The following is a 24,852-nucleotide window of genomic DNA, read 5'->3' as shown; positions in this document are numbered from 1 at the left end:
CATTAGTTATTAAGTTCTGTCTTTTCATGGATAGAATTAGAAGGCCTTGAAATCATAAAAAAGCACACCCCCCCACAACAACACAACAAAAAACAGACCAGCAACTATAACTTCAAAGGAGACCTCAGAGCTAAAACGACCCAGAACAATGGAAAGTGTGTGAAGCAGTGCCAAGGCAAGGTCTTGGCAGCTTTGCTGGGATCCCCCCATCAAGACATGTGACTGATTGTGGTGAAGTCCCATGTACTGGCATCTGTCATATGAGCTATGAAGACTTGACAACAGATTTAGGAAAAACAAACAAACAAACAAAAAAAACAGTTTTAGTTTCAAGTAAAGGCTTGAAAACTCAGAAAATATAATTGGGTTTTCTGAGGAAAAATATATTGTTCAAAAATCTAACTCCAAATCCATCCTAGTCAATTATTACTCTAAATACAAATTCCACTTAAAAAATTATAACAGTGGATAAATTACGTTACACTGACTCAGTATTAGGAAGATAAATATTTTCAAAGGTTTTTGGTGACTCTATTATATAATTATGATAGCACACCATAAACATAATGCAAATATAATTTTCAAGGAAGTACCATAGACAAATTACAGATGGGAACTATGAGAAGTGACATTTGATGAATGCTTTGTATAGACCCTGTACTGCAAGGAATTTTCTTCTATAGTTCTCATGATCACCTTGGGAAAAATAGAGACTCATACAGTCAATCAAGTTGTCATAGGCCATTCAATCAGTAAGCGATAAAACTAGAATTGTAAGAAAATACTGTAAAATTAATATTTGCTTACTGTAAAAAATTCAAATACAGAACGTCATAAAGTGAAAAGCAAAAATGCCCTAAATTCTACCATTCAAGTTCCACTTTGCATAGATCATCACCAATATTTTCTTGTATTTTTCTGAAATTTTCTATACATATGAAATTACCTACTCATTTTTCTATTTATATTTCTATTTTCATTTCTCTCTCTATTTGTAACTATATGATATATAGTTTTTCTTTTTTTAATTTTAATTAAATTTAAATTGGAAGCAACACTTAGCTCAGCAAATTTAATTATTGCTTCATTCTGTCTCCCCTGTATTTCTGTGATGTGAAACTATGTTCCTGTAAGCTTGTTAACCATTTCTACAGTTTCCATCCTCCATAACACATATTCATCCACGTGCATCTATCTTTATGGGACTGACAGAAATCCAGATATGCTCACCATTTTGACATTCTGCTGCATTGAAAAAGATGTTTTGACCAAAAAAAATTGTTGGAAAAGTTCTATGAACCACTTTTCTGCAATCTCAGCTTTATATGAACTGCATGCATGTTTGACTTTACAAATTTCCAGAATCTAAAATGCAGTTTTGAAAAAATTCAATTTATCATTTAACTTTAAATTCAATGTATCATTACTTGTAAGTAATAGCATGTGAAAGGGTAACTAGCAAGATCAAGACTTCATGTTTTATTTTCTTAGTTACACACACAAATAATAAAGGCTTTGTAAAAGTTGGCTCCGTGTAATAAATTGGCAGAAAGTAGGAAAACAATGAGTTGCTGTCTCAACAAAGGAGAAAAATATATTCATGTGTGAAATAATTGCCTTCAAAAAATAATTATGTATGTGATAATTGGTAAAAAACTGAGTACAATGTTCAAGTAATGTTTATTACAAATTATGTGCTAGACACATCACATGTTTTTCCTTTAATTTTTATAATGGATAAAAGTTGATCAGTATTTCTCTTTTATAAATAAACTGAGTTTCAGTAAGGTTAAGTAATTTGCTTCAGGTTACAACAGCTAGTAAGTGACAGACCTTGGATTCCAAACCAAGTTATGGCTTCAAGCTACCACACAGTACTGCCTTCTGACCGAAGTTCAGAGAAACAAGACAAACGTGCCAAAACAATCAGAGATGGCATCCAGGGAAAACAAAACCTGGGCTTTCAAAAATAAATAGGTTTTTAAATAAGCAAAGTTGAGTAATAGGGACTTACCGGATGGGAAAAACAGCATGAATGATAAGAATGAACCTGATACACAAAGGGAGAGGGTCTCTCCAGGAATTTATGCTTATGGGACTGTGTAGGTAACATGCAGCCAGTGAGAGTGGGCCCTGAAGGTCAGAAAAAGAAGTATTAGCTTTATGAGCTGCAGGATGGGTGGTGTGGAGCCATTGACTATTATTGGTCAGATTAACAAGATGAAAGGAATGATTCTGGAAGAGTATCTGGCTGAGGTCTGGAGTGTTATTCAGAAGGCAAGTTCCTAAACATCTGTCTTAGTCTCTTTATGTTGGGTTATGTATAATGAAACAAATCTATTTCTTACAGTTCTCAAGGCTGCGAAGTCCAAAATCAAGGCACCAGTATAGGTCTGGTGAAGATTACGCTCTGCTTCCAAGATGGGGCAGTCTTGTTGCCATGTCTTTACATGATAAAAGGTGGAAGGGCAAGAGAATGAACCCATTCTATCAAGCCCAAATCCCATCCATGGGCTTTTTAACAGCCTGAATCCCATCCATGAGGGCTCCATCTCCATCGCTTAATCACCTCTTAAAGTCCCCTCCTTTTAACGCTATCATATTGGTGATTACATTTCAACATATGAATTTTAGGGTGCACATTCAGACCATAGGAACATCCAAGAATATAAGTAGGTAGCTAATGGAATAATTCACATAAGATGGATAGGAGGTGTGGATTAAGATGATATTATTGAAAAGCAAATTGAAGAACATTTTGAAGATGGAAAAGAGGAAATAGGATGAGTCATATTGTTTTAGCATGTTCTAAATAAACGGTGTTCTAAAAAAATTGGTTTTCAAATATATAATAGAATCAGGCTCAGCTATTAGTTATTATTGTTCTGGTAACTCTGTTTTTGTACTTTCCCCCCCCCCCCAAGTTTGGATTAACAAAGCTCCCAACTTAATCCAGATTTGAGTAGGACCTCAGCTTTCTTTTGCTTATCTGAAGAGGGAGAAGAAACAAAGGGTGATTGAAGAAAATAATTGTCATTGACAATTACTATCAGCATCAGATCCATTTGTATTTCAACTGTGTGTTGCTTGGATTTATGAAAGCAAAACGCTTAGTGTAAAGGTTCATGATATTTCCAGAGGTAATAGCTGCATTATGAGTTTGCCCTTAATATTGTATCATCTTTATCTCTGGGTGGTTTCTCTTATGATAGAGAAATGGCAGCACAATCTCCTGGGGTTCTACACATTCTTTCACATCCATGGGAAAGAAGAGAATAGCTATTAGCCACCATGTCATCATGTAAAAGTCTAGGGTTTCTATTTGATTGGACCAATTTCAGTTCATGTCCAGGATGTAATTATATAATTAGAGTTAGGCCACTGAAGGGAGTTGTAGATTATTCTTAGCCAAGAATAATTAGCTCAGAAATTCAGGATCCTGATAGGAAAAGTCTTCTGGAAGAATTGATTCTGGAAAATAACCCCAAATTGTCATTCTCTGGCCTTTGCTTCTTACTGTTCTAGAATACAAATCATATAATTATCAGATTCATGGTTGATACATTCTTATTTTCTCCCTTAACACCTATCAAAAAGCATACAATAGACAGATAAAGGTCGAGTTTTTTTAGCGGGGGCAGTGGGGTTTGTTGAGTGGATGATTGAGTGAGTTAGAAACATCTCTTGAGAGAAAATATTTTAGCTCAAAGTGATAACAAACCTACATAAATACACTTGTCAATGTAACCTCTTTGGAGAAAAGAGGTTGCATTTTGGAAAAAAAGATCTTTATGGAGAACATGTAGTCTCATAGATCTAAATAAGAAAATCAGATCCTTAACAAACTGAGATATACAGAGAAATATATATTTCATGTGATTACATATTTTGCAATGACACATTTGACCATACCAACTTTTTTTTGCCTGAATATTTGTGACATACAAACCTTAAAATTAGATTTTGAAGTGTTGCAACTTGTGGATGAATTACTTGTATAGATTTATCCATCATCTTATGTGGGTACAGTGTTAACATTTATTTAAAAACTCAGATTCTAACTTATAATAATAATGTTACTAGTATTATTTAAGCACCTACAAGGTGCCTGTTGCTTTATATGTATCAGCCACTTAATTCTCAAGTAATCTTATAAGAAGCCTCATTGTCCCTGATTTACTGATAAAGAAACTGAGCTAGAGAGAAGTTAAACAGCTAGGAAATGGGGGTATAAAGTATTTAATAATAAAACAAGACTCAAACTCAAGAAAACGTGGTCCACACAATGCCTTTCCGTTCTGTTACTTGTCTTAGATTGGGTTCCCAGATGTAGTCCCTTGGGACATGGATTTATGTGCAGTTGATTTATTAAGGAAGTGCAAGGAAAAAAGATTAAGTGGGGGTTGGGGGGAAGAGTAAGGCTAGGAAATTAGAATCAGAGCAAGGGTGTGATTCGCTTTCAGTTCTAACCTCAACCTAAACCCATGGAGCACGTGTCCCATCAGAGACAAGGTTGCTGGATGTTACCATTACCTTGCACCTGGCCCAGAGGAATGTATGTTTTCCAGCATTTGCTCTCTGCAAGAACTGAGGAAAGTCACCACCAAAGTTAGAAAGGAGGCACCTAGAACAGAATCTGGCTGATGGGTGCGCAGAAAGGTCACCTGAAGTGATCTTGGTAGAGCATTGACATGGCCCCAGCCTCTACCTGTCAGTAGAGGCAAGTCTGTCAGTGTGGCGGCTGGGAGCACGTTCCTGATCCAGATACCAGAGTGAAATGTGGGCTCCAACAACTGGGAAAGTTTTTTAACTTATATGTGCTCTACTTTCTGTATCTATCAGCAGTGGAACAATTCCGTTACCTAACCTCATAAGGTTGTTTTGAGGATTTTGTTAATGTATATCCATCTAATCTGTATACAGATGAGACCCAGATGGAAAAAACAATTAGCGTGATGTAACTTAAACACAGCATCTTGCATAGCGGGTTAATGGTACAGACCTCTAAGAGACCACTACTTCTTGCTGGCCATGTATGTGTTAATTTATAGTTTCATAGAGGTATAGATGATTTCTGGCTTATTGAATAATGTAATTAATTGAAATTAATATGTGTGCTAACATAAGGCTGGAAGCTTACCTTAGAATTTGTCAATAATCTACTAAATTCCAAAGGGAAGTATATACACAAAGCATGCTGTTATAAACTTTTTAAAGGTAATTTTCTGTTTTGTTTGGTTTGCTTTATATGCATGAAGTGTTTGGCTAAACAATTCATTAAAAAATAAATGACTCTAAATCATAATATGTTTCCTCCTCTCTCTCTCTCTTTTTTTTTTAGAGACAGAATTTTACTTTGTCACCCTTGGTAAAGTGCTGTGGCATCACAGCTCACAGCAACCTCCAGCTGTTGGGCTTAGGCAATTCTCTTGCCTCAGCCTCCTGAGTAGTTGGGACAACAGGTGCCCACCACAACCCCCAGCTATTTTTTGTTACAGTTTGGCTGGGGCCGGGTTTGAACCCGCCACCCTCAGTATATGGGGCTAGCGCCCTACTCACTAAGCCACAGGCTCCACCCACATGTTACCTCTCTTAAGGGTACTTGCACATTCATCAGGTAAAAACACCTTAATGCTAACTCCCTATGTGGAAATTCAGAAACTAGTGAACAAGGGAGAAAGACATTGGTGTATATTAGAGGGGGTGCTTCCCACCTCACCCCAATATCACTCTTTAAGGACATTTACTGAAGTAACTTTGTTTTAACCATACCCAGATCCAGCTAAGAATAATAGATATTCTGGAAGAGTAAAACAAAAGCAAAACAGTTTTATCTGACAAAATGTTCTAAAAGGGAAAGACACTTTCCTGTAGCGCATGCATGAATTCACACACATGGTGAGGAAGATGACATACACTTAGATTTGATCCTCAGTCAGGACTTTTTGTTTGCAAGTAACAAGCTCACGTTGAACTAGTCTAGGAAAAATGAAGGAATGTACGACTTATTAATTAAGAAGAAAGGTTTCAATAAACAAAGCACAGAATGGCAGGAATACAGCTGGTTTAAAAAACAACTTAAATGAGGAACTCGCGCTTGGCGAAGCCTGTCCGGTCTTGTCTCCGGTACCTCTCTGTGTGCTGACTTTATCTCCTCTCTCTGTTGGCTGCCTTCTTCCATGTGCTGAGAAATGTCTTCCTGAGAGTTACTGAACCTCACAGTCTCCAGTTCTTGAGAAAGATAGATCCTTTCTCACAGTTTGGAAAATGGCAAGATGGGCTGGATACCCATGCCTGAAAGGGCCAAGGATGGCTGGCAGGGCAAGGTTATATAAGAAGATTTAGTTGCTGTGAGAATTCAGGATCACAGAAAGCAGTGAACTATTTCCCAGGAGCCTCCTCTGTCTCATTTCTTTCCTTTTCTTTGTCTCTATCCCACTTGACCTCTTCTTGCTATCACCTTCCGAGCTTTTGCTGCCAAACACATGCATGCTGTGGCCCCTTGACGCCACATCAGCCAATCAGGCTTTGCTTTGAGCCCTGAGCTGCTTCAGCGTGGAGAACATGCCATTCCCTGGCTCATTTTGGTTGCCTCTCAGACCTTGGAGATATTGGTGTGATAAAGGAGTCTTCCTCACCAGGGAAGAGGAGATGAGGGTACGGCAGGAGGGGAGAGAGGGGGGCAGATACCTCTGTCCTCCCATTGTCACATGAGCATGTCAGCATGGTCCTGTAATCCCCATCTCCGCTGCCAGTTCTGGCAGCCCACAGGCAGCGCATGGCTTTGGAGCTGGCTGACCTTTGGATAACTCTTCTCAGAGATGCATTATGGGCTTTTACGTGGGCAGCAGCCTGTGCCTCGGGTGGGTAAGTACAGCAGGGTGCCAGGAACAAGAATGGGCAGGAAGAAAAGTGACGGGGATTTATGAAATTTCCAGCTCATTAGAGATTCCAACTATCACCTCTCTCCTTTTGTTCTAATTTTTAATTTGTTGAGTTGTGAATTGTTTCTGGAGAGCTGTGCTACACTCATCCTCTCAAGTTTTAACAAGCAAGGAGCCACATCTTCAGTGGGTAGAATTGGAAGGATGAGGATGGGAAAATTGCCTGCAAGAGCTCTGATAACCTCCCTGTGTTTCTCATATGGAGCTTTGTATATTGAGACAAGACAAGGAAGGCTTCCTGCGTTTTTACGCCTCCAAATTAACAACTAAAGCAAGGCACACGTGTAGTTAGCTATAAGTAAACCTATGTAACCTCAGTCATGTAAGGGAAACATCTGTTTGTGATGAGTCTGTGTCATAAACAATGCAGAGACAATAAGACGTATGTATAAATGTACCATTCTTCAGATTTTTAGGTTAGGATAGAAAATTGAGGGTGTTTTACCTTCCTAGGGCTGCCATGATAAATGAGCAGAAGTTTGAGCAGCAGACATTTGTTCTCTCAAAGTTTTGGAGACCAGAATTCTGAAATCGAGGTGTGGATAGGGGCAGGCTCCTTATTAAACTTCTCAGAGAGATTTCTTCCTTGCCTGTTCCAGATTCTGGAGACTTCTGGTCTGCCTGGCTGTGGCAGCATAACACCAGCCTCAGCCACCATCTTCACATGGCCATCCGCTTGCTGTGCGTATCTGGGCCTGAATCCCCTTCTCCTTTCTTTTATAAAGACACTTGCCATTTGATTTAGGGCTCACCCTAATCCCATGTGAACACATCTTAACGAATTACATCTGCAAAGATCCTATTTCCAAATAAGGTCACATTCTGAGGTTCCAGATGGACATGAACTTTGAGGGACACTCTTCAATGTGGTATTAGAAAATTGTGCAAAAAACCAGACTTCTTTCAGCAAGCACTATTGGCTGTTAGGTACTTGGGTGTTTGAAGTCTGCAAAAGCATCAGATTCTTAAGTTTGCCAATGCTCAGTGGCTTTCCAAAGAAGTCCTTTCTGAACTGAATCTGTTTTCAGGGTAGGTGCTGCTGAAAGCAGTTTTGTCAAGGATTTCATTCCTTCAAGAACAGAAAGATAACATACTGTTTCCCTAGGATTTTCTTGTATTCTATTCTGAAATGAATTCTTGGTTCTAAGTTCTAAGCCAGGGGTCTTCAAACTTTTTAAACAGGGGCCAGTTCACTGTCCCTCAGACTGTTGGAGGGCTGGACTGTGGGCCCCAGGACGAGTCAAGTTGGTTGCTAAGCAGGACAGGCAGTGGTGGCAAAAATACCTGGTGGGCCAGATAAATGTCCTAGATGGGCAGCATGTGGCCCGCGGGCTATAGTTTGAGGACGCCTGCTGAATCTAAGCACTACAGAACTTAGAATATTTTTTTGTCACACCACAGGACTTAGTCCCTTGGTCTCCATGTCTCATCCCACTTTATATGAATCAAGTTGACTAGCATAAGATGTCCCCAAACGTAGATTGTTTTGAATTATTTCATGACTTTGTACATTGTTTTAAGTGAAGATACAGAACGGGTTGCTGATATTTAAGATTTTGCGTTCATGTTGGGTACTCTGCATCAAATTCCACCCTCATCTCTGCCCTGTGCACCTACAGAGTGGATTGAAATTATTTCTTCTCTCACCAAAATAACTGAGTCATTTGCTGAGAGCTGATTAGAGGGCATGCACAGATTGGGAAAGGTTTTGGAACAGCCACATTAGGGAAAGGAGCAGAACATGAGGAGGATAAAAGAACACTTGATATGCTGAGGTGAGAGTGTGAGTTACGAACTCTGAGGTCTGATATGAAAATATGTCTTCAGGGCCCTAAGTAAAGGATGAGAAAGGGTAAATTACAGAGTGATCCACAGTTCTGAGCTCTGGGTCAGTTGTGGGGGTGCTGGTGGGTGAATCTCAGCCTCCTGGGAGGAAAGGGTGGATTGAGCGACTGGAGGTGTTGAAGGAGCTAACAGGGAAAGAAAGAGGCCCAGAAGGAGAATTTCAGAGGTAATTTGGTCGTGGGCAGACACAGGATGGGGTGTGGTGATGGGATGCAGTTGCTGAAGCAGGCTGTGGGGTATAACTGAGAAGGTAGAAGGCAAAAGAATTTAATGATTCAGCCTCACTGATGTTGGCTCCATTGAAAGAGTATTTTTTTTTCTTTTGAGACAGTCTCTGTCACTGTGGGGTTGAGTGCCATGGTATCATCATAGCTCACAGCAACCTCAAACTCTTGCACTCAGGTGATGGTGCCTCAGCTTCCCTAGTAGCTGGGCCCTTAGGCACCCACCACAATGCTCAGCTAGTTTTTTTTTTTTTTTTTTTTTTTTAGTAGAGAAAAGGTCTCATTCTTGCTTGGGGTGGTCTTGAACTCCTGAGCTCGAGCAATCTACCACATCCGCCTCCCAGAGTGCTGGGATTACAGGAATGAGACACCACGCCTGGCCCATTTATCATATTTCAATAAATAGTTGCTAAGCATTCTGTGTACTGCAGGGGCGATGCTGGGCACATTTGACCTGGATAAGGAGGCTAAGAAGAGATGAAGGGGTGGGAAAAGCAGTACTTGCAAAGGCTGGCTTTATGGTCAATGTTAATTTCCACCTTAGTTTTGATTATCCTTTAGCAGCTGTTTGTTGTTGTTCTTTTATTTTTTTCACTGCAAAGACATCTCAAGTGTATTCCAAAGCTCCAGGTCCTTGGCCTAACTGAAGGGACTGATTTACTCTTAAAGAAAAATCCATTAAGTTGAAAGCTTCCCCTCTCTTTTTCCTCTGTGTTCTGGTCCTGGTCTGTTCCTCAGTATGCTCCTCAGCTAACAACCCGCAGCTGCCAGGCCCTTCTCGCCTGGCTTCCATTTCCCTATGAGGTAGGCATATGGGCTTCACGTGTGTTCTGGGTCTGTAATATCAGCCACCTTTAGTATAAGGAGACAGTGACCAATGACACGGTTTGATATGTCTGCAGGTGGGTCTGCTCCATGTTCTCATCTTGCAACCTCCTTCCACATGCCCTGCTTTGTATTTCTTCATATGTGGATCACCACACTACAAGCAATGCACCGTGAAATGCCCATTCTAGTCTCGTAAACACCCATTTATCTACATCTGACTACTTCAGATAGCCATGAGCTTCTTTGACAATTCCTGTAATTTTCTGAGTAGAGGCAACGTTTGGCATTTCCACTTGGTGACAATAACATGTGTGATGTAACAAGACTAAGGTGGACTTTTTAATTGCCACTCCTTGCTATACTGGTTCATTACAGCCTTATTTTTATCAGAAGCATTTTATTTATTTATTTATTATAATTTTTCATTTCAGATTAAAAAGAGGGTACAAATGATTAGGTTCCCTTGTTGGGGTTTCTAAGGTAAAGTTCAGCTTGTGGTTGAGCTGTGTACCCTTCCATGTGCATGTTAGGTGAGAGCTCACCAGTCCCCTCCTCTTCTCCTTTACCCTTCCCTCCTTCCCTCTCCCCCAACTTAGAAAAACAATATACTAGTGTTTTTCTCTTGTGTTGGTGTGTAGTTGTTTTTCTATTGGTTTCATACTGAATACATTGGATACTTGCTTTTCCATTCTTGCGATACTTTACCAAGAAGAATATGTTCAACTCCATCCAAGTAAACACAAAAAGATGTATAGTCTCTGTCTTTTCATGGCTGAATATGGTACTATTGGTAGGGTATACATATGCCATAGTTTATTAATCCATTCATGGGTTGATGGGTGCTTGGGTTGCTTTCACGTCTTGGCAATTGTGAAATGAGCTGCAATAAACATTCTAGTGGAAATGTCCTTGTGATAAATGACCTTTTGTCTTCTGAGTAGATACCTAGTAATAAGATTGTGGGATCACATGGGAAGTCTACTTTTAGATCTTTGAGGATTCTTCATACCTTAGGATTAGCTCAAATAGAAAGTGTAAAACTCCACTACTGTTTCAAGCAAGGTAATAGTGCAAAGGAAAGGTCTTTTGTTTTCATGGACGATCACCCAGAACACCAGAGAAAGTGTGTTTAATGCTTGCATTTGGCCAATAAGCAGATGGGGCCACAGAACACTGTTATGCATCCCACTCTGCCTTCTTAGATATACATAGTCCTACTCAGCACCTCAGCCTTATTGGGTCAAATGAGAATATCACAACAGAGTTTAACACACAAGTTGTATGACTGTTTAAAAGGTTTATGGAACCGGTTGCCAGCTGTGCTTGGGCTAGCAGTGCCCTGGCATCCTCAGGCTTTGTAACTGTGGCATGAAGCATTGTAAGACATTCTGTCCCATACCAAGCACCATGAGCCAGTGGCCTTATCCTGTGCTCCCATTTCCTGCAATTTTTTACCCTCTGCTAATGGTTTATGCCCATCCTTAACATTCCTGGTGTCTCAGATATCCCTGATGGTGGTCTTAAACTTCCCTCTCCAGAAATTCTTCATTTGTTTTTCAGGAGTTTGATAAAGAAGTATTTTTACTCCCATACTTCTCCCTTTAATTCATAGTTATCCTTTCACATAATTTCCAAGCAATTCTTTTTCTTTTTTCTCCTTTTCATCTCTCACGTCCTTTGCCAAGGTCTTTGCTGAGCCTTTATATCTTCTCCTCCCACAGTCAGTACGCAGGTTTGCAGAAGGTTTCTTTGTTTCATGAGTGGATTTTTCTTAGAAAATCCTCACTTTTTCTTTTTATTCTGTGCCCTCAATTTGTAATCTGTAATTCAGATTACAATTTAATTCTCCTTGAAGCTCTCACTAGCTTTCAAAGAGAGATATTGTTATTTGCCTGCTTTAAGAAAGAGCACTTTGAAAGGCCATGGGTCTGTCTCCTGGCCCTGGAGGTTAAGGGGAATTGGGACTGGGGTGGCAGGGAGGGCAGGAGACCCCTCCCCAGGTGTAAGACTCCAATCTGGTGCTGCTCCTCTGATGACAGCAATGCGGGGTGGTCCTACTCTGGGCTTCCCGAAGCACTTCCTGAGACTGGTTCCTACTGTCATCACTCTTATTAGTAACAGCTGTTGACAGCTTGCCTTACTAAAGCCTTTTGTCCTTTCTCCCACTAGCAGCAATTTCCAGGGTCCTTGGTGCATCTCTAATACTTCTTCCTGCAATAACAGGAAGTTACAAGAGTGCGGACTGTGGTATCAGACCAGTCTGGCTTCAAATCCCATTTACCTCTTCCTAGTTGTGGTACTTTGAGCTTGTTGTTTAATATCTATGAGCTTCAGTTTTTCACCTGTCAGATGGGAACAATAATGTCTATCTTATTTGTTGTAAATATTAAATGAAATATGTAGAATAATTAATATGTAGCTGGCAGACAGTAGGTGCTAAATGAGAGATAGGTGTTGTTATTATTATTCCAAGGATGGCAGTGGAGCTTGGCAGCTTGATGTTAATTTCAGCACTTCCAATTAAAAAAAAAAGAAAAACCAAAGCTCCCACCACAAATACTTTCTCTTAAAAGGTTCTTTCAATCCGTTTATCTGAAGCTCCCCAAAGTCAGTTGCCACCCGGCGTCCCACACTCTCAGCTCCCTCTTCCTATGCCTCAGTGAAGGCCATCTGTTTCTAGAGCTTCCTTGGCAACAGCCAATTCTCATTTGCCCAAGAGGCTTCTTTTCAAGACCTACCTTGTAGGCCTTAAGGTTCTGCCTGAACTTATAAGGTCCTTAGCAAAAATCTCATGTGTGCCTGACTATTTTACTATTGACACATTAGCAGTGCCCTGTCTCCCATGGTGTACTTAGACACCAAAATAAGTCAACTCATGCAAGAAAGCTGAGATTAGATGTAGAAACTAAATTCTAATAGAAATTCTGGGTTACACTTCTGTGCAATCATTGTTTATTATGCAACCATGCATGAACAATACTGCCATTTTCAAGGAAAATAGAAAAGTTTCTGCCTTCGGGGCTTACAACCTTTTAGAGATGAGACAAGTGCAGACAAAACCATGTGCAGTGTTATTTACGTGACTATGATGTCAAAAATGTTTGTGTGGCTTGGGCATGGCATGACTCACTGTGTAACATAAAAGAGAACTGGATTTCAGAGTTGGAATTCCTTGGCTGCCCATTTAGACCTCTACCCACTACATACTCTTTTCCCATTTGGCTGCTTAGCTTTTCCCATAGAAAAGAGAAAATAATAAGGAAAACAACAGGAACTGGAGAGCCCTAGGAGAAAATTAGCTGTAGAAACTTTATCTAAATATGCATATTTAGAGTGGAAAGCAAGCAGGGGTTCCAAAATGCACTGGCTACATTTGAGTACTTAGGACTAAAAGTAGAGGAGTTAATGAACTCTAAGGCAGCTAAACTTGAAAATTTAGGAGCGTACCATGTCTTCTTTATCAGTCAAAAGAAAGATTAAGGAACTATGAAAACATAAAAGAACCTTGTCTCTGATGGCAACACGTAAACCCCACCTAGACTAAGTACAGGGCTCCCATTTGTCTGGATATAGGATCTCTGGGATGGTAGGATGTGCTTAGCTCATTCTGAGTTGGTTCTTAGGTTCCTGGACTGAAGCGAGCCAGTGTTACGAAGGGAACTTACAGAGTCCACATGGATCATGCTTTCCATATCAAGACCACCTTTATTGCCCATTTTATTTGAACAGCTTTCGAGTTTCTCTGTCCTAATTTGAGTGATATCACAGGAGCACATCACGAATAATCTTTTATTTTCTCTTCTAAATTGTAATAATAAAGTTGTTAGTAGAATTTGATCTTAATCGCTAAAATAAAATGTAACCATTATTGAGCCTTGCTTCGTGTTCCATGTTGATAGAAAAATGAATGAGATGTTGTCTCTCACCTCCAGTAGGTCTAGGCAAAGATAGGATTTTTAAGGGGAAGAAAGGGAGACAAAGAGTTTGTTCCTGTAGCTTTGACTTCTTTTTTCTATGTGGAGAAATAAAAGTAAGAGGGAGGAAGAGCAAGACAAGGTGAGCAAAGCCTGGGAGAGAACATGCAGTTTTGAAACAGTTGCTCTCCAGAATGGGCAACAGAGACAAAGTGAGTTAAAAAACAAACAAACAAAAAAGCAAATTAGTAAAGTCCTGGGATTCTCGGAATAAATGGTCATCTTATCTTTGTTATTGACATTGTCATCATTATCATTACCACTGTTGTCATCTCCAGGATGAATTATACTTGAAGCGCATAACCTTTACATTATTGAGAAGAATCGTCCTTTGCAAAACCAATAATCATTTATGTTCTTTTCCTGTTTCTTGTGGGATGTAGCAGGGCGGTTTTATTTATCGCGTGCTCCCCCTCCTTGTGTTCATGCAGATTGAGCCGGTGATACAGAGGGGCCATGAGAGTCTGGTTCACCACATCCTGCTCTATCAGTGCAGCAGCACCTTCAATGACAGCGTTCTAGACTCTGGCCACGAGTGCTACCACCCTAACATGCCTGATGCGTTCCTCACCTGTGAGACTGTGATTTTTGCCTGGGCCATTGGTGGAGAGGTGGGGCTAATAATTACTGAGATGTAACATAATTAATTGGTCATGTTCTTCCCTACCAATATGATTCTGACACTTATAAGGAAAGCTCTAGGTACTATTTTTGATATGAAGGTAGCTTATTTCTATTTCCACAGGAAAGGATTCTTTCCTTAAGTCACTTTTGTTTCATTTTATCAGTGATAGATGAATGGAGTTGGAGAAGTTTGAAATATCTTGACAGTGGTTGGGTTTTGAGTGGAGTAGCGCTCTCAGTGACTTTCCTAGGACACAGTCTCATGGAATTTTCTACATTTAGGGTTTTTCCTATCCACCTCATGTTGGATTATCCCTTGGCACCCAGTTAGATCCACACTATGTGCTCTTGGAAGTCCATTACGACAATCCGACCTACGAGGAAGGTGAGTTTATTCTTCATGCATTTTACCTGTGACTTTTAAAAAGTTATATAACCCTTCTATTTAACTGAATTGAAACAAAAAGGCAGCCATTGTTAGAAAGAATTAACCTACAATTTTTCATCCAAATTAGGATACTTTTTGAAGGGAAGGAGGGTACTATTCATAATGAAATTGCAACAATAGGTATTCACCAGCATGAAACCAGGCAATGAGCACACACGTCACTAATCTTAAAACAAACAAACAAAGAAAAAAACCCCAAAACTTGCATACCGCCTAATAGAAGGTAGAACAACAGATTTTTTCCTTTGTGACATAAATTAATCCCATGGTACTTATGAAACATTTTCTTTCCAAATGCACACATCAAAAAGCTACTATTTAGTACCTTAAAAGTATTAAGCATTTAGTTATAATAGGTAAGTCATAAATATACTCAAGAAATACTCAGTGATATTGTGTAATATGATATTGAACTCAGGAGGTGTTAAAGATATACATTTAATTTCTAGATTTACTTATATAATATTTCAAAGCTCCAAAATTAATAGATTTAATATGAAATTCCCAACAGAAGCAACTCCAAGGTATTACTTTTACATCGATTCATGCAATGATCCAGCCAATACTGAGCATCACTAAGTGCCAGTCCTGAGCTTGACAATATAATGTTAGTGAAAAATAAGAACTCTTCCTCCCATTATGGAAATTATATGCAGTGTGAGTGAAAAATAATCAAATAATCACACCATTAATATAAAATTATATAAATATGCCAGTTGATCCAAAGGAGAGAGCCTGACACAATGAGAGTATTTGACTGGTGACCTAATCTAGCCAGGGCTGTGTGGTGATAGGATGGTCTAGAAAAGTTTTCTTTTTTTAATGAGACAAAGTCCCACTATGTCACCCTTGGTAGAGTGCTGTGGCGTCACAGCTCACTGCAACCTCCAACTCTTGGGCTTAAGCAGTTCTTTTGCCTCAGCCTCCCAAGTAGCTAGGACTATAGGTGCCCACCACAATTCCTGGCTATTTTTTGTTGCAGTTGTCATTATTGTGTTAGCTAGCCCTAGCTGAGTTCGAACCCACTAACTTCGGTGTATGTGGCTGGTGCCATAACCACTATGCTACGGGTGCCGAGCCTAGAAAAGTTTTGATTGAGGAATAAAACTGTTCATGTGGTGACTGGAGGTGCTAATAGATTGGGGATTCAGTGAAGAAGGACACTGATGAGCCTAGGGATGAAGGCAGAACCAGACCATCTAAGGCCTTGTAGGCCACCTTAAGGATTTTTTTTTGTCTTCATCCTAAAGGCAAAAGGAAGCAATTGGAGAGTTTGATACAGTGGAGTCAAATACCAAAATTAGTATTTTGACAAGACTTCTCTGGCTGGTACAGAATGAAAAGTAGATTATGAAGTGTGGTATGATATTTAAGTCATGCTTCTATAAACGTGTTAAGCTGTTTTGTTTATGAGCAAGCCACTAAATTATTGTCTTTTTTCATAAGTAATTCCTATGAAATATTTTCTCTGAATTAACTTTTATTTTCAACCACAAATCATATCCCATACTCTGACCCACAAATCTCTAAGAATTAAAGTTAAAAAAACTTTCACAAATCCAAACATTCATAAAATAACCTATCAAAAAATTCTGAAAGTTAGATTTCCCACAAAAATCATTAGTTGCCTATAGAACACATAAATTACAACTTGCCATAATAATAACAGAAATAATTAAATGTATTGTATGCTGCAATTTTTATTTTTCAAAAATTTTTACATTTTTAATTTTGTTATTCATAGACTAGTCTATGTAAAAGATTTATGTCAATATCTTACATGTACTTCTTTAGAAATTTAATGTGACCTACTTTTTCCTTTTATAGCCTTTATTATGAAAATAGAAGATTTGATTCACTTGCCTTGTCTCTTTTCAATTAAATTGGTTTTTCTCATAGTTTCAATGTAAGCTTATTTTCCTGACAGGTTAATGTAGAACTCAAATATTTTAGTACTTTACTAATTCATATTCCTATTTAGACCAAATTTTAGATTATAATAATTTTACCTTGATAAAACTATAAACGTATTGTAATGTGAATTTAGGTTTCCAGAGAAGTTTTCAATAATCATTTTATATATATGTAATAAATTATTACTTTGTTAATAGATGATATACTGGTGGTCCACACTCCTGACACAATTAATAAAGCTAATTACAAAAACCCAACTGGAATTCCTGCTTACCTTTTACTCCCCTATCAAACTTGTATTAGAAGGAGTTAGATTGCAAAAATATAGAGTATAAAACAAAGTTCTCCAAGATGTATCCAGGGAAAATTCTGGGGTCAGTATAGGTGTTCTGAATTGTCATACACATTTGTGTCTGCACTGGTAATAACAAAAAAGGAGAATTAATTTTCATGATCAACATGTATTTGAGTCCTGATATATGTGTGAGCACTACACGGAGATAAAAAGACATGCTCTTTGGCCTCAAGAAGCTTTTTGTACTAGCTGCCATTTACTTAGCATTTCATTTGTGCCAAACTCTGTTCTAAGCCTTGTGGTGAAGCCTCACAGCAGCCTTAGGAGGTTGTAGGTGCTGTTGTTATGGACATTTTCCAGACTAGGAAACTGAAGCCCAAAGGGAATAAATAACTTGTTATCTTTTCCATTTTGTGCTGCTGTAAAAGAATACCACAGAAGGAGTAATTTATAATGAACAGAAATTTATTCCTCAGCGTTATGAGGCTGGGGAGTCCAAGATCAGTAATCACCATCTGTCGAGGGTCCTCTTCCTGTGTCACAACGTGGTGAAAGGACAAAAAGAGAGAGTAGGAGGGGGAAGACCCACTTCCAAAATAATGGCATTGACCCATTCATGAGGACAGAGACTTTACTACCTAAAAACCTTTTAAAGAGCTTACAACCCAATACCATCATGATGTCAATTAAATGTCAACATTCAAACCTACTTTTGGAGGGATCAAACATTTGAACCACAGCACTTGCCCAAGCTCATACAGCTCCTAAGCAGCAGAGCTGGGATTTGCAGTCAGGGTGATCAGCTCCAGAGTGCGTATCCTTAATTGTCACACCACAGTGGTTCCTTGTGTGATCCTAAATATCTCAACAAGCTTGAATCAACAGAAAAATGCTAAATTATTGTATGTTCACAGTAAAAAGCTCACAAAGTAGGAAAGCAAGCTTGGATATTTCAAGCCCCTTAAGGCTGTCTAGAGATAAGAATTTTCTGGGATAATTATTGGAATACTTAATTTTAGCAACTTATTGTGCCTAAAACATTCAAAGTAATAGATATTTTATAGATGTGTGTGTGAATGTGAGTCTCTCTCTTTCTGTGTATTGGTGTGTGTGTGTGACAGAGAGAGTTAGGTGTATAATATACGATGAAAATATTTGATATAAGACCCTGTACTTTAACTAAGAATGATTGACTATGAATAGATTAAGCTGAGTAAAAGGAGATGAGAACACAAACTGTGGGGAAAGGGCCCATCTGGTAGTCGCAGGTAGATGAGTCACAACTGCAGAAGAGAGTCAATTAATTTCAGAGTTAGGAACATGGATTTATTTAACAGTGTTTGGGGCTCATACTCTCCCTCCTTATCATAAGTATGTCATAGCAAGAAATGTGTCTTATTAAGAGAATGGTAACAAACTATAAAGAAAGTTAATCTTCAGTGGTTTCTTCATCAACAGATGGTTTCTAGACCAAGGGGTTTTTACCTGTAGGTAAAGGCTATAGAATTTCACCTCAAAACAATATAAAATAAAGCTTTTATTGACTTAGTCTATTTTAGAATGAATGATGTTAGAAATTTCATTCTGCCTTCATGTTAAATACTTGTGGAATACAGCAGCTAGATAACACCTCTCCTGCGGTGTACTGTGGGAGTCCACGAGAGTTGTGGGCAATATGGCTGCTCGTCTTTTAATTCCTTCTGTGAAGCAGGACCTTGTCCTCTGCGTGCACTAATGTCTGTATATATTCCTTTGCCTTATCAGAGTTAATTTTAAAGAAAAGTAACAAACCCATTTCAACTGAATAGGAACACTTTTTAAGGATCCAAACTCATTTTTAATTATATGCTTTTGTTCCAGGCTTGATAGATAATTCTGGGCTGAGGTTATTTCATACAATGGATATAAGGAAATACGATGCTGGGGTGATCGAGGCTGGCCTCTGGGTGAGCCTCTTTCATACCATTCCCCCAGGGATGCCTGAGTTCCGGTCTGAGGGTCACTGCACTCTGGAATGCCTAGAAGAGGTACGGGGATGTGAGTCACAGAACTGCATCAGTGCTCTTCGGCAACATGGTGGGAACCAGTCTGTGCTGGTTCATCAGTGATCCTTCTCTTGTCAGTGCACTGGGAAGCCCTTGCTGCAATTTTAGCAGGACATTTGGCTGACTTTTTTAAATCACAAAGGCTGCAAGGGTCGAATTCTGAAGACACGATTACCTTGCAGGGAGAATTCTGAAGACACGATTACCTTGCAGGGGGGGTTTCTACCCACTCCTACCTCATTTATTTGTTGCTTATGTTTCTCTTTCCTTTCTTGCTTTACCTTTTATCCATCATTCATTTTCATTTTTCTCTTTTTCTCTACTCTATAGTTTTCTTCCCTTCTTTCACCAAAGAGCAAGAATAACTAATATAAAAATATTAATACATATTGGATAAGAGAAAAGCAAGTGTAAGTATTTAATAATGTATATTTTCAGCTAGTCTTTTAATGAAAATATTTCAACATGGATTAATATCCTTTACCTATTAGAAGATACTGTGTTTGCGGACAGCATGGCAGACTGGTGAAGTGGAAAGATTATGCTCTTTTGAGTTACTTAGACCACGATTCAAATCGCCCTAGAATCATTTACTAGCTGTAGGAACATGGGTGACTCTTTTCGCGCCACGGACCCACTTTGGCTTTCTTACCTGGAAAAGTGGGGGAATTCCTTCTTTTGAGAGTTTGGATTTTCAGGTTACTGACATACTGGCATCTTTATGCCAAGAGTGTTGACTGCCTTTGTACTTCCTAAAAGAAGAAAAACAAGACAGCACTTATCAGTGCCGTTTTCTTTTCTCCCAACAAATGTTGCTTCACAGAAAGAAAACAGAATAATGCAATTCAAAATGTTTGGCAGCTGAGCAATCACGTACGCTGCTTTAGTTACCTTCTCAGTCGTCCCTCCGAGTGTGCTTGAACGTGAAATGTCTGCACATGCACTTGTCTGGGCTAATCGGGTCTTCCTCGGCTTCCCCTGCAGGCTCTGAGAGCTGAGAAGCCAAGTGGAATCCACGTGTTTGCTGTTCTGCTCCACGCTCACCTGGCTGGCAGAGGCATCAGGCTGCGTCATTTTCGAAAAGGGAAGGAAATGAAATTACTCGCCTATGATGACAATTTTGACTTCAATTTCCAGGAGTTTCAGTACCTAAAGGAAGAGCAAACGATCTTACCAGTATGCATGTTTTCGTTCTTTTTCATTGAATGTCACAGGAGTCACGAGATGTGTCAGTGCTGAGTGTAGCTCGGTTTCCACTGGTGAAGCGAATGGTTCCTCGTATGTGTATTCTTAAAGCCACCCACCAGGGATGTTGCACAACCCAGACGGAATGTCTTTGATCTGTTTTCCAAATTTGAAACTCATTTTCTTTATTATTCCCAGGGGCAATTCAAGTAGTTGATTTAGTAAATAAATAAGCCTCAAAAATAAAAAAACTCAGCTTTGAGCACTGAACATACTGTTTTCTCTTGTTTTCTCTTCCCAATCCTTTGGGTTGCAATTCTGGTGAAGGTAAAATCAGAGCTTTCTTTATACCATCTTGAAGAGACAGGATTTTTTTTTTTTACAAGTTTCATTTCAGTACAAATGAATAGAAGGATAATCCTCTCATTTAACAAAAGTATTTGGATGTAGCTATTTATACTGTGCTGCGTGATCCAGCTTGAAACAATAGTTGAGGTGATGGTGGAGTGTGGAAGAGAATCTTATGCCTTACAATAATGAATGCTTTTAAAAACTTTTTTTTTTTTTTTTTTTGAGATAGAGTCTCACTCTGTTGCCCTGGGTACAATGCCGTGGCATCACCACAGCTCACAGCAACCTCAAACTCCTGGGCTCACGAGCTCTTCTATATTATTCAGCCTCCTGAGTAGCTGGGACAACAGTTGCCCACCACAGCACCTGGCTAGTTTTTATTTTCAGTAGAGATGGGGTACTGCTTTTACTTGGGTTGGTCTGGAACGCCTGAGCTCAGGCAATCCACCTGCCGTAGCTCCCCAGCGTGCTAGGATCATAGGTGTGAGCCACCACGCCAGGCTAATAAACTTTTATGATTCTTTGCTTTCTCATTTTTTTAGTCCATGACCATTAAACTCAATAGTCACATGATTTCCCACTCCTATTTTACTATTCAAAGTCAGATTCTTATGCTGTTTATGAGATGAGAATAATAGCAATATCTATCTTTTCTACATGATGATGAGGACAGGATTTTTAGACAGGACGAACTGTCAAAGGGCATAGCACAGTATGATATAAAAAGACTGTTGAGAAGCACAAGGAAGTTATGAAGAGGAGAGGGACCCTCTGCTCTAATGGCTAGCCCTTCAATCTGCAGCTTTGGCTCTGTATTTCCTACACAAATTATGTGCTTCGCTCTGAGACTAGAAAGATGAAGATTTAGAAACAGTGATCTTGTCAAGGTTCTTAAGGACTATATTCCATTATGCCATCTTGGGGCTTTTCAAACAACGTTATCTCAGAGCTTCCTAACTGTACTGTGCTTAGGGTGTAAGTGTGTTGAGATACTGATCTCTGGGCCCTCTGGGGATTTGATCAGGGAGGACAAACTCAGGGGCTGCAGCCCTGAGATGACTGTCTGCTCTGGACCATGAGCAGATTCATTCCTTTACTTAAGTTGGGAGCCATAAAAATACTCTCATTTTTCACATGTACTGTAATGTTTAAAAGGTAGGAGAACACAAGAGCAATAAGTTACTATTAATTTGCCTCATAACTCTGTTCTAAGGAAGTAAAGATGTAACTAAAGAGGTTTAAAGAAAATAATGTAAATGAAGAAGTCATTGCAATAACTACTATCTATGGGTAACATTTATTAAATGTTTATTCTCTGTCAAGGACTGAACATGCATCATGTTATTTAATCTCCTCTCAACAGCATTGTAAAAATAAGTGGTATTTTTTCTTTTTTTTTTGAGACAGAGTCTACCTATGTCGCCCTCAGTAGAATGTTGTGGTGTCACAGCTCACAACAACCTCAAACTCTCAGGCTTAAGTGATTCTCTTGTCTTAGCCTTCCAACTAGCTGGGACTACAGGCATCTGCCACAATGCCTGGCTATTTTTTTGTTGTAGTTGTCATTGTTGTTTGGCAAGCCTGGGCAGGGTTCGAACCCTCCAGCTCTGGTATATGTGGCTGGAGCCTTAGCTATAGACGCCAAGCAATAAGCAGTATTTTTTATAATTTTTTTTTTTGATGAACAAATTGCACCCAGTTTATTCAATTGCTTGAGGAGGTCATTCAGCTAGAATATTGTACAATCTGGCCCAAACACTGGGAGCCTTATTTGTGTATTTTTCTTATTTTACTGGCAAACCTAGAATTAAACAAATTGGAAGTCTTTTCCTGAATCAAATTTCTTAATGTATCCATTCATAGAACAAATATTAACTTTTGCCCTATAAATATATTCGACAAATAAAATAGTATAAAGCATCAATCTGAAAACCTTTATCTTTATCTTTTAGGGAGATAGCCTAATCACTGAGTGTCGCTACAACACAAAAGATAGAGCCGAGATGACTTGGGTAAGAAAACTTTCATTATTATTATTAGAGTTCATTTATGGAGAGGGAGAGATAAACTTTATTTTAGAAGAAAAAGAGTAAAAATCATTTTCAGGGGGAAACAGAATTTCTTAGTCTTTAGCATTATGAATCATAAAATTAGGGCTGTTTAATATTTTATTAGACTTCAAATTAACTAATAGTATCATAGTAATAGTCGCAGTGTAATTCATCGACTAGTTCATGAAAAGCTATCTTAGTCTTTTAGCTTTTCTTCACCAAATATATTTAAAAGGCCTGTAGTCATTAACTGTCTGAGTCTGGCTTAGATAAGTACAAATTTCTCAAGGAAGAATGAACTGCATGGCTTTGGGCCTCTGACTTAAACAGAAATCTGGTGGTCCCAACAGATTTATTGGGGAGTTCTAACAAGCATTCAAGAAGTAGACAATTTATACATTAGTCTCTTCCAGGAAGACAAAAGGAAGGAATACCTTCCTCTAACTCATTGTATAAAGTTAATTTATAAAGTTAATATTATTTTAAAACTAAACTTTCAGAAGGACAGTATAAAAGAGGCCAGACAGATGCACTAGGTGGAATCTCTTTGCCAAATAATGAATAAACTAAATTCTGCATTATATACAAATATAATGTTAGGACTAATTTGGGTTTAGCTAAGAAAGGTAAAATTAATTCAAATCAGATAATATGTTAATGTAACTGCCTATTATACTGACAGATTAAAGGAGAAAGTCATACGATCACCTCTATAGGGGCAGAAAAAGCTTTCATAAAGTTTAAGTTTATTATAGAGGGAACGGCATTTAGAAAACCTGAAATATGAGGGGATTGTTTTAACTAGATAAAAGTTAGCTATGAAAAACGTATAGCAAATATTAAACTGTATGAAATAGTAGCATTATTTCTCTAAAATTAGGAAGAAAGCCACTTTTTTTCACTGTTTTTATTCAACATTGCACAGGAAAAGAAAAAAATGAGATATAAGATTCAGAAAGAAAAAATGAAGAGGCAAAACATATTCACAAATACTATAATTCTTTATGTCATAATACTCCCCCAATTGATAATATCTAAAATTAATTGCATTTAAAATGTAAGAACTATCTGAAGAAAACACAGTTTAAAATTTTCAATTATATAAATAGCCACTATTAAGAAAGGGGAAAGATATCATGTTGTTGAAATTCATAAAATTATTGTATATTAGGCACTACATTGATTTATAGCCATGAGCAATACCACTAAGTTTTTCACCTTCATTTTTGAAGGATAGATTTACTAGTACAAAATTATTGGTTGGCAGTTTCTCTTTTTCCTACAGCCCTGGAATATATAGCTCTACTATTGTTTTCTTACCTCCATTAGTCATGATGAAATGTCAGCTGTTAATCATATCATTGTTCACCTGTGTATGACATGCCATTTTTCTCTTGCTTGTTTCAAGATTTTCTCTTGTCTTTGGCTTTCAGCAGTATGACTGTGATGTGTCTTGGTATGGCTCTTTTTGTATTTATCTTTGGCATTTGTTGAGCTTCTTGGATCTGTAAGTTAATGTTTTCATTAAATTTGGGATGATTTTAGCCATTACTTCCTCAGATATTTTTTCTACCTTTTCCTTTCTTTCCTCTCATTCTGAAAATCTAGTTACATGTTTACAACATACATGTAGACATGCCTGTATGTTAGACATACACATTAGAACATTTAGTATTATCCCACAGATCTCTGAAGTGTGTTTACTTTTCTTTAGTCTTTTTTTATGTCTTTTCTTTGAATGAGATAATTTCTACTGATTAATCTTTAAGTTCACTAAGTTGTTTCTTCAGTCATCTCAAAACTGCCGTTAAATGCTCACGAACTAGTTTTATTCAGTTTTGGCACCTCTCAGCTCTAAAATTGCTATTTTTACATGTTTTCCTTTCTCTAATGTCATTTCCTATTTGTTAACTCATTTTTAACATATTTTTCTTTAATGACTTAAAAATATTTTTGTTTAACTCTTTGCACATTTTTAAACAGCTTTATCAAAATATTTATATCTGCTTTCAAGTCTTTGTCTGCTAAATCTAGCATCTCATCTTCTCACAATCCATTTGTATTGACTCCCCCCACCCCCGAGTACAGATTACAGTTTCCTGTTTATTTTTCTGTTTAATTATT

The 24,852-nt window shown here is 38.4% G+C and overlaps 1 protein-coding gene across 2 annotated transcripts in view; it reads left to right on the top strand.

Annotated features, from left to right (window-relative positions):
- The window catches only part of MOXD1 (monooxygenase DBH like 1), a 97,945-nt gene that overhangs the window by 52,847 nt on the left and 20,246 nt on the right, over nt 1–24,852 (top strand). For both annotated transcript variants that reach the window (XM_003781857.3, XM_023513534.1), the window contains exons 5-9: nt 14,247–14,426; nt 14,722–14,824; nt 18,957–19,123; nt 20,126–20,317; nt 22,630–22,689. In XM_003781857.3, the coding sequence (XP_003781905.1) occupies nt 14,247–14,426; nt 14,722–14,824; nt 18,957–19,123; nt 20,126–20,317; nt 22,630–22,689 (702 nt within the window). The remainder of the gene's footprint in view (nt 1–14,246; nt 14,427–14,721; nt 14,825–18,956; nt 19,124–20,125; nt 20,318–22,629; nt 22,690–24,852) is intronic.

This window comes from Otolemur garnettii, unplaced genomic scaffold (genome assembly GCF_000181295.1).
Source record: "Otolemur garnettii isolate 467f Iridium unplaced genomic scaffold, OtoGar3 scaffold00002, whole genome shotgun sequence".
Lineage (NCBI taxonomy): Eukaryota > Metazoa > Chordata > Mammalia > Primates > Galagidae > Otolemur > Otolemur garnettii.
The sequence above is the reverse complement of the archived record's forward strand: the minus strand, read 5'-3'. Positions and strand labels throughout refer to the sequence as shown.